The sequence below is a fragment of the Cannabis sativa genome, chromosome 9 (assembly GCF_029168945.1).
Source record: "Cannabis sativa cultivar Pink pepper isolate KNU-18-1 chromosome 9, ASM2916894v1, whole genome shotgun sequence".
NCBI classification, from domain to species: Eukaryota; Viridiplantae; Streptophyta; class Magnoliopsida; order Rosales; family Cannabaceae; genus Cannabis; species Cannabis sativa.
In genome coordinates, this window is record NC_083609.1 from 28782794 (window position 1) to 28793787 (window position 10994).

General features: G+C 35.5%; 1 protein-coding gene across 1 annotated transcript; it reads left to right on the plus strand.

Annotated features, from left to right (window-relative positions):
• Positions 1-5152: 5152 nt before the first annotated feature.
• On the plus strand, positions 5153-10126 carry LOC115723479 (pentatricopeptide repeat-containing protein At1g06710, mitochondrial). Its single transcript, XM_030652971.2, has 3 exons — positions 5153-8384; positions 9108-9389; positions 9577-10126. The coding sequence occupies exons 1-2, from the start codon at positions 5280-5282 to the stop codon at positions 9147-9149; spliced, it is 3147 nt and encodes a 1048-aa protein (XP_030508831.2). The 5' UTR covers positions 5153-5279; the 3' UTR covers positions 9150-9389; positions 9577-10126.
• Positions 10127-10994: the final 868 nt, after the last annotated feature.

Genomic DNA, 10994 nt, shown 5'->3' on the forward strand with positions numbered 1-10994 from the left:
TCCATCTAGAGCTTAAACACCCATCACACCAAGAATTCAAGCAAAACTCACATAAATTAGCAAGAGAACATCACCTCATGCAACCTATGCATATCATCTTCATCAATGCCAAAATTATGTGTTTCTAACAATCAAAAATTCAGTAGATACAATTAAATTCACAGCTGTAAAGATTACCTCAAGTCTCAAGCTAAGATTAAGCACTAATTCACCAAGAATCCAAGTCCAATTCAAGCTATTCCTCACCAATTTGAATTGAAAAACAAGAGAGGGTTAAAGAGAGAGAGAGGGTTGGTTTTGAGAGAATGAAACAACTAGAAATTTGATTTCCTTTATCTCAAAAATCAATTTTAATAAACATAGGTACCGTTTGGTAACACTTTTTTAATCAGTTTTCTGTTTTTAAAATTGAAAAAGTGAAAATATTTTTCAAAAACATGTTCTATAAAAATATTTTTACTTTTTAATTTTTTATTTGAGAATCAAAATTTTAAAAACAAAAAATATCACTTTCAATATTTTTTTAAATAGTTTTTTTTCTTAATCAATATCTTGGACTTCGATCAGACCCGGACCCAAATCCCTCCACGGCCCTTGCGCTGAACCCAGCCTCTGGCTTGAACCCAAATCCGACTCTGGACCTAGACCCGACGTAAATAAAATCAAAAAATTGAAATGAAATTGAACTTTACAGAACACACTTTTGTTTTCTGTGTTTCAAATTGAAAAACAAAAGTGGTTACAGAACGCATTTTTATTTTTCAAAAGAAAAATTTTTAAAAACAAAAATTTTACTTTCATTTTGTGATTAAAAAATTAGAAAACAAAAGCGTTACCAAACGACACCATAGTAAATAAAAGTAAAATGCCCAAAATGCCCTTAGGGCCAAAACACCCATATTCACCCTCACAAGGGTATTTTGTCATTCCAAGCATATTAAATCCCAATTAAATTTCAAATTATCAAATATCAAATAAAATGCCAATTAATTCAGTCCAATTGCATTTCGGGCCCGAACCCAATTCGGCCCGAAATACCCGGTTGTGACTATACCGCGCCAACCTGTCAGAACACACCTGAAAAGACAACACATGCATACTATATAATAATATAGTTCTATTAGGCATGTAATTAAATTTAATTTTATCATTTTACCCTCCTCGGGTCATAATTACTAAAATGCCCCTAGCTCACCAACGTGGTCTTACCATATAATAAATCATATTAATTCACATATATCGAACTATATAATATTATAATTCCACAATTATTCATAATTATCTAATTAGGGTTTTGCTAATCCATTTCTTAATTCTAGGGTATTACATCGTATTTCTTGAAACATTTGTTGCCAGCCGGCAGGAGAATTAGCATTGCCAACCCCCGCATTATCCCTAGATTCTGCGAAGGTGCAGGCGGTGCCGATGGATTGGTTTGGTCAACCCCAGGCTCTACTTGCTCACTCTGTGGTCTAGATGATTGCGAAGGGTCTATTTTTACAAGTACCCCTCTAATCAACAACCCCAACGAGTTAAGCACCAATACCACACTTATGCACATATTGCCTTAAACCCTAACTCAACTATTCACTCCATATAAATATACACTTAATATATAACATTTTAAGCATGACATCACATATCACATAAATACTCTAGATGCTTGCATACTGCCTAAAATGGAAAGTGGTAATTAAACGATCACATAAGCAGTAAAGTATTTACTCTCAACACTTAATGTCCCATGAGTCGAGCTTGTCTCTGACGATGAATGTACATGTTCAGGCGGTCTACAGGAAGTTTAAAAACCTTGGCGTTCTGATACCAAATTGTAACGCCCTAACTATTAGGCACACTACCCAAGATAATTAAGAAACCCATATCCCCTAGACGGGATTACTAATAAAATAAGCGCGGAAATTAAACTTTAAATGCAAAAAGAATAAAAATAAACTTGTAATAATTTTAACTTTACAAACCAACAAAAGTTGTATGTCTCGGGATCCCAAAAATATTTTACAAAATATTATTACAAGTCTTTTTCCACAAGCCGACCTAAGCGGCAAAACAGAGTTACAGAAATCATCACTGATAGATCCCAACCCACTTGGTCTAGTGTGGCCCAAAATGTACATACAACGTCTAGCTCCTGCACTCATGGCTGATTAGAGATAGATTTACCCTTTCCTGCACAGTAGAGCACCCGTGAGCCAAGCCCAGCTAGATAGTACAATATATCAATAATTATAAATAACTCATCATGTAATAATAATGTCATTTCATCTTTGTCTGTATGACACAGACCTGCGTGTTACACTCACACGCCTATTTATGTTTATGTAACATAGACCTACGTGTTACGCTCACACGTCTAATTACAATAAGGCCTTAGAATAGTTCATCTCGGTTCTAGTTACCGAGTCCAACTTGGTTATGCCTTGAACACACAATCCTAAATCTTAACATACTCATATAATTAACATGGCATAGCATTTACACATCATATATCACTAGGGTAATAACCCTAGGTTGTTAAACCGCTCATGTTAAGGTAATAACCCTAATCCTGGTTACTAATTACTCACATATAACATTTCCAATATAGGCACCACCGCGCATAACTCTATGTGCTAACTACTGTCTTATCTGATGTCCCGCAATAGTAGAGATTCCAAATCTCATGGTGCTCCTAACCAAGTGTCAGTAATCCTAGTCACAAATTTTGAGATTTACACATATAGGGTTAATCCCTAATTCCACATTTATAAAGTATATACTTGGCATTCAAAACACAAATATTCACATAGAGCTCGGAACGAGCTTTCCAACGGTATATGGAACTCCTGAATTGGAGTCCAGATCATAAAATTATGAACATTCAAAGTTGCCTTCAAATTTGCCCAAAAATAAGGGGGCGGGCTGCGGCGCCCAAAAGCTGGGCCGCGGCCCTTGGGTTCCAAACCCAGATTATCTCAAAAACCAGCAACGAATCTCCATGTTTAAACACACCAAAACCAACCCAAAGCTTAATCAAACTCTATAATTACAAAGTAGAGTTGTCAATAAATATTAGAGAGTTAAAAATACAAATTTTATGCATCAAATCCATCAATAAAACTCTCAAAACTCAGATTAAATAACACAAAGATTAAGCTCCAACACAAAGCTAAATTCCACATAATCCTACCTTAAATTCTTACACAATCAAGCCAAGAACTCATGCCTCAAACAACTAATTTTAGAGCTCAATAACAGGATAAAAACACAAGTAAAATCCTTTAAATTCTGTTCAAACCTATCCCAAAATAAACTCGAAAGATCCAAGCACAAAGCATGCTCAAAACAACAAGAACATCCAAACAAATACCAACATGCATCTCAAGATCATAATCATATAAAACCTGCTTGAATTACTACAATTTCAGCAACAAATTAAAAGCAAAAAGAGATGAAAACTACCTCAAGATCTCAAATCACACTAGCTCCAAAGAATAACACAATTCAAGCTTGAATCCAATCTATAGCAAAAAAACACAAATAGAAGCTAGGTTGAGGGAAGGAGGGAGGGAGGGAAAGAGAGAGAGAGAGAGAGAGAGAGAGAGAGAGAGAGAGAGAGAGAGAGAGAGAGGAAAACTAGAAAATTCAATCTTTATTTGCCAAATACTCATCAAACAAGGGTAAAAATGTCCTTTCCAACATAAATCTTCTCAAATAAAAATTCAAATTATTCAGATATATTTAAAATGCCAATAATTAATCCCTGAATTATAGTTCGGCCCCGAACCCGGTTCGGCCCGAAAGACCTAATTGTGACTATACCGCTCCAACCTGTCAGAACACACTTGAAAAAGGACACAACATATATACTATATAATGATATAGTTCTTAAGCACGTAAATAAATTAAATTCACAGTTTTACCCATCTCGGATCAAAATTACTAAAATTCTCCTGGCTCACCAACGGGGCCTTAACATGTTATAACTCAAATAAATTCTCATATATTAAATTATATAATAATATAATTTCACAATAACACATAATTAACTAGTTAGGATTTTGCTAATCCATTCTCTTAATCCTAGGGTATTACACGTGTCATCTCGTGTTGAGACTCGTGGCCAAGGTGCACCACAACATCTCTTGGAGGTTTAGGCCACGTCTCGTGCAAGCGGCATACCAGAAAGCTAATGGAAACGTACCCGTTAATCTCTGGCAACTTCTTAGACGCACTACCAGGTTGGCCCGATAAAGTCCATGAGTACTCCAACTCATGGAGACATATGAAACCCCTCGTGGTCCTCATATGCCTGCCCTAATAGTCACACTGACTAGTAGTATCTCACTTAACACCAAGGTGTCAGGGGGTGGTGGAGAGCTGACACCAGGGTCCCCCCTTAAAGAGCATTCTAAGCTTTTAGCCTTCTACCAAGAACATACATGATTTTGGCTCTATAGACATATGGCCAAACCATATACCAAATCACAGAGTTTCTCAAATTCGATTGTACTATTGTATTTCTAGACCCAAATAAATAGCGAATACCAAGTCCCATCCCATTCCGGACAATGTTGAAGGTATTTACGAAAATGCCACTGCCGTACAAATTAAGCATCAACATGCCACCAGCATGCACCTTAACATGTGCCACCACTTGGCCAACTTGTGGGCATCACCTTGCTTGTAACGTGCCATCTTGGCACGCACGTTACACATCGCGCAATTTAGGAAAAATTCAAACCGCAACTGCACCGAAAAGAATTTCAAACCGTATTTTTTTGACAGTACGGTGCGGTGCGGGCGGTTTGAGCGGTTTAAGTAGTTTGATGAACAACCCTAGTCAAATTATCAACTATAAATTCTAAATTTCAAATTAAACACCATAAAATACAAATTTTAAATGTAGTTTAACTATTAAACGCAATTTATATATTATATTATAGACAATTTTAGTAAAAAAATATATAAATCGGTTCATTCGGTATATTCGGGTTATTCGGGCGGGTTAGAATAATATTCAACGTGTCTAATATATTCATTGGACGGTTGAATTTTTCGTAAAGTTATTCGAGTTGTGTTTTTTGTCGGTTTATTCAATTTGATTTGGACAGTTTATTCGGGTTGGACGATTTGTAAATTTTGTTGAACAGCTTTAATATTTTTTTTTTTCCCTTTTTAAATTTCGTGGTCTTTTTATAATTTTCTAAAAATTAAAGTTTTAAGTTTGGTATTTCGACGAAACATAAATAATAATTAAAAGTATATTGAAACTTGAATGGATGAACTGTGAACAGGGGCGTTACCTTGTCTTCCCGCCGCCCCAACTGCTATCGACCACTGATGAAGACGACGACTGTGATATCAAACTTGTACGAGTATACTCTATTACTTACCTCTTCTTACTTTCTCTAACCAACAAAACCTTTCATATGATGCAAAAAAGAGGGTTTAACACACTCTTTCACTTTCACTCAATTCTCAAAAACCCCTCACCACTGCTCCTCTTTTCTTCTCCCAGAACCCCATTCCATACCACTTCCACTCCCTTCGCCACCAGGCCCCTCTCCACTTCTTCACCGGATGATCTTCAAGGGTTGGTCGACCCGGAAGATCCTTTGGCGCTGGAGTCCTTTTCAGCTCACGAGTTTGCTTTCTTGCGTGACTCGTTGGATTCCAATGTTGCTGATTCTGGCTCTTCCGAAGGTAAGATTGCGTCAGCGAAGTTTTCCAGTGAGGCTCTTTGTATTTCCACGGCCATTAGAGAGAATAATGACGGGTTTGGTCACCAGACTCAGAGATTTCTTAGGCAGTATAGGGACAAGTTGAGTGAAAGTTTGGTGGTTGATGTCTTGAATCTTGTACAAAACCCTGAATTGGGTGTCAAGTTTTTCATCTGGGCCGGTCGCCAAATTGGGTATAGTCACACTGTTCCTGTGTACAATGCATTGTTAGAGATGTTGAAGTGTGATGGTAAGCGTGCAATACCTGAATGTTTTCTTCAAGAAATTAAGAGTGATGACAGAGAGGTTTTTGGTAAGTTGCTCAATGTTTTGATTAGGAAGTATTGCCGAAATGGGTGGTGGAATGTAGCAATTGAAGAAATGGGGAGGCTTAAGAATTATGGGTACAAACCTACCAGAGCAACTTACAATGCGTTAGTTCAAGTATTCACAACAGCTAATCGGTTGGACACTGCACAGTTGGTTCACCGGGAGATGTGGGACTTGGGGTTTAGGATGGATGAGTTTACGTTAGGTTGTTTTGCCCATGCGCTTTGCAAGGTTGGGAAATGGAGGGAAGCCCTCAGTTTGATTGAGAAGGAAGAGTTTATGCCTGATACAATTCTCTACACAAAAATGATATCTGGGTTGTGTGAAGCTTCCCTTTTTGAAGAAGCTATGGACTTCTTGAACAGAATGCGGTCTAGCTCTTGCATTCCTAATGTTGTGACTTATAGGATTTTGCTTTGTGGCTGTTTAAGGAAAAAACAGCTTGGTAGATGTAAGAGAATTCTTAATATGATGATTGCGGAAGGTTGTTATCCCAGTCCTAAGATATTTAATTCTCTAATCCATGCTTACTGCAGATCAGAAGATTACAATTATGCCTATAAATTGGTAAAGAATATGGTAAAATGTGGTTGTCAGCCTGGATATGTTGTTTATAATATCTTGATTGGGGGTATCTGTAGCAAAGAAGAATTACCCAGTTCAGATTTGTTGGATTTGGCTGAAAATGCTTATAGTGAGATGCTTGATGCAGGGATTGTGTTAAATAAGGTCAATGTTAGTAACCTCGTTAGGTGTCTTTGTGGTGCCAGAAAATTTGAGAAAGCCTTCAGTGTTATCAATGATATGATAGGCAAGGGTTTTGTTCCTGATACTAGTACATACTATAAGGTGATTAGTTTTCTGTGCAACTCCACCAGGATAGAAAAAGCTTTCTCATTGTTCGAAGAAATGAAAAAGAACAATGTTGTTCCTGATGTCTATACGTATACTATTATGATTGATAATTTTTGTAAAGCTGGCCTTGTTCAACAGGCTCACAATTTGTTTGATGAGATGATACTAAATGGTTGTTCCCCGAATGTGGTTACTTTTACTGCTCTTATACATGCATACCTTAAAGCTAAGAAGGTGTCCAATGCAGATGAACTATTTCAAATGATGTCAAAAGAAGGGTGTGCCCCAAATGTTGTCACATATACAGCTTTGATAGATGGACATTGTAAAGCTGGTGAAACTGAAAAAGCTTGTCTAATTTATGAAAGAATGACAGGTAATGTTGACATCCCTGACTTGGATATTTATTTCAGAAATGGGGATTGCAGTTCAGAAAAACCGAATGTTTTCACATATGGAGCTCTGGTGGATGGTTTGTGCAAAGCTCATAAGGTCAAAGAGGCTCGTGATTTATTAGGTGCTATGTCTGCAGGAGGTTGTGAACCTAACCAAATTGTGTATGATGCTCTCATAGATGGATTTTGCAAGGTTGGAAAGCTTGATGAAGCACAGAATGTATTTTCAAAGATGTCAGAGCATGGCTATAGTCCAACCATATACACTTATGGTTCTTTGATTGATAGGCTGTTTAAGGATAAAAGATTGGATCTTGTGTTGAAAGTATTGTCTAAAATGCTAGAAAACTCATGCACCCCCAATGTTGTTATCTATACAGAGATGATTGATGGCTTGTGTAAAGTGGGCAAGCTAGATGAAGCCTATAAGCTTATGTTAATGATGGAGGAAAAAAAGTGTCACCCAAATGTTGTGACTTATACTGCAATGATAGATGGTTTTGGAAAAGCTGGTAAAATTGACAAGTGCCTCGAACTCTTGCAAGAGATGAGCTTGAAGGGTTGTGCTCCAAATTTTATCACGTACAAAGTTTTAATTAATCATTGCTGTGTTGTGGGCCGCTTGCACGAGGCGCATGAACTTTTGGATGAAATGAAACAAACATATTGGCCGAAGCATATGGCAAGCTACCAAAAGGTTATTGAAGGTTATAGCAGAGAGTTCCTAGTCTCTCTTGGGCTTTTGAATGAGATGGGTCATTCTGATTCAGCGCCAATATTTTCGGTATATAGTATTCTGATTGATAATTTTCTGAAGGCCGGAAATCTCGAAGTGGCTTTGGAGTTGTTTGAAGAGATTTCACCATCAACACCATTAACCCCTTTAAGCAACAACATGTACAGTTCTTTGATTGAGAGCCTTTCAAATGCAAGTAAGGTTGGCATGGCATTTGAACTGTTCGCTGATATGTTAAGACGTGGTGGAGTTCCACACCTAGGTACTCTTGTTCACCTCATTAAAGGACTCACCAAACATAACATGTGGGATGAAGCACTTCAATTATCAGACAGCATACAAAAAATGGTTTGTCTTTTTATTTTCTAGATTGCTAAATTCATTGTTTCTTTCAAGTTACCACATTATGCGTTTTTCAAGTTTCTTGACTTAATATTTGTATTCTTGAAAAGTTAATTTTTTTCTAAATGAGAATAAAATTTTATTAATATAATTAATTATTTCAATAACAAACTCGTGCAGAAATTTTTATGTGATGGTTTTCGTTTGCTCATTGTTGTGCTTTTAGGCAAGCACCCACTAGAAGCTTTGTGCATCCTTTGCTCCTTTGTTTTGTAATTAGCTGAGAAATTGGCTTTTTTTTTTTATGACTGGATGTGCCATCTTGAAATTAAATATTTGATTAAGGTCTAGTGTCTGATGTTTGTTCAGAATGGTTTGCTTACTGCTTACACATGGTTTGGCTTCTTTCCGTTACGACTTCTTGGCTTATTTCCCCCTTGCTTGAATTTATTTTCCAATTTAGGCCTGATATAGTATCCCAGCAGTTGATTTTGTCAGCCGTCCTCTCTCATTATCTGGTTCTTTTCCCTTGTGGTGTGTAAAAGAATGCGAAATTTTACTTCTATTGATAATTTCCTTGATTCTTCAATTCAATTTTTCCTTATTTTCTTTTCTTAATTGTATATAGACATGGTTTTCTTCTCTTTATCACATATAACGTCCACATGTTAAATGAAAAGATTTAGAAGTTTCTAATGATACCCATCTTGTCAAATTCCAACTGACCAGGATATACATTGGCAACAAGAAGAGACGCCTGACGGAAACTAGACTCTTTAGGAATAGCTTATTGAGGCTTGGTTTGATGACTGCGAATGGTTTCTCGAAGCTTCTATGAGAGAGATAATTATTCCTGCAGGCATACTTAAAACCTGTGGAAATGGATGCATATTGTGCCTAATTGAAGGATTCAGCAGGATTTTGAATGTTGTACTTTGTCTAGTGAAGTAACATGAGATGCAAAAAGCTTGAAGAAAAGAACATTCGATTCCTTGCCAGAAAAGTTTAACTGTAAGTGATTATATTTATATGCAATACAATCATTTGGAAGATTATTGATTTGGCATTTACAACATTGTTACGAATTAGATAAGTATATTTGAGCATTAATCTTTTTGCTGAATATTTTAGTATTAAGGTGTTATGATAAGTATCATCAGTTTTGACATTTCTAAGATACAAGTTCTCTGTGATGTAGGAATACAATACAAAGGCAAATTAAGAGCTGTAAAGAATGATATTACAGAAATCCAAAGAAAGCGTTTCATGACATAGTATTTTGTGTTGCTGCTGAGGCTGATTCTATATCCAAGACTGGGAATGCAAGTTGAGCAAGATTTCCACAGTATCTTGAATAAGATCCCTTGTTTGTTTGGGACTCCTTCCAAGATTCCAAAATCAAAACCCTTCTGCTTCTCTCTCTCTCTCTCATCTCAAGATCTGTAAATTGTAGCCTGCAATTGTCCATCCAAAAGAATAGCCAAAAAAAATTGTCCATTCAAAAGTTTGGAATGCAGGTCTAATGTTGTAAAAGAAAACCCTTCGGCTAATTGGCATTGTTTGGTGCTCTTTTATTTTCAATGTTTTGGCTTTGTATATGAGAATAGAATAGAAATTTATTATTTACAAGATAGAGGATACGTTGGGGTGTTAGTTTTATTTTATTTTGAGAAATGCTAAAGGTACTATAGAACATTCTTCTAAGGTGTAATATGGTTATTGATGTAATTTAATAGGCTAATTAGTAATTTTTCTCTCTGAATTTTGACATATAGTAAATCGTGTTCTCTGAACTTTTTTAGCCATTAAAAATTCCTTCCGAACTATTGAGATTGTTAAATTTAAGGACTTTTGTTTAATTTTAGTAAGAAAATTCTAACATGGATGAAAGTTCAAGTGGCATGATTTAGTACATATCAAAGTTTGAGGGGCATGATTTGGTAGATATCAAAGTTTGGGGAGCATGGTTTAGTACATAAACAATCACTGAAACAGTAAAATTAAATGAAATTAGACAAAAGTCTTTAAATTTAACAATCTCGATAGTTCAAGGGAAATTTTTAACGGCCAAAAAAGTTCAGGAGGCACAATTTACTACTTGTCAAAATTCAGAGAGAAAGATTACTAATTAGTCAATTTAATATTAAGTCTCAAAGATTATACAGAATTGTTAATTAATTGTAGGGTGATACTTTATAGTAGTGTTAGATAATTTGGTGTCCCATAGCAATGCTATTACTTTTTTAAAAAAAAAATTACACGCAACTTTTTTTTTGGGAATTTACAATTTATAAATAACCATTAATTACAAAAGTCAATTTAAGAGCACTCATAACAGATGTTTAATCTTTCTCTGAAAGAGAAAAAAATATTCAAATTTATCAAAAAATATATCGTGCAATGATTTTTTATTTTACATGTGAAGCACCATTATTTATTATTTTAAACTTTCTATTACTTTTTTACTTTTAAATTTTCTTTTTTATATATATGTATATTAATATTATATATTTAAATAAATAAAATATATCAAATCTAAATGATGTAGAGAAAAAATAAATAAAATTGATGGAAGATGTGTTGGTTTTATGGTACTAAATTAGGTGTGCATCGGAA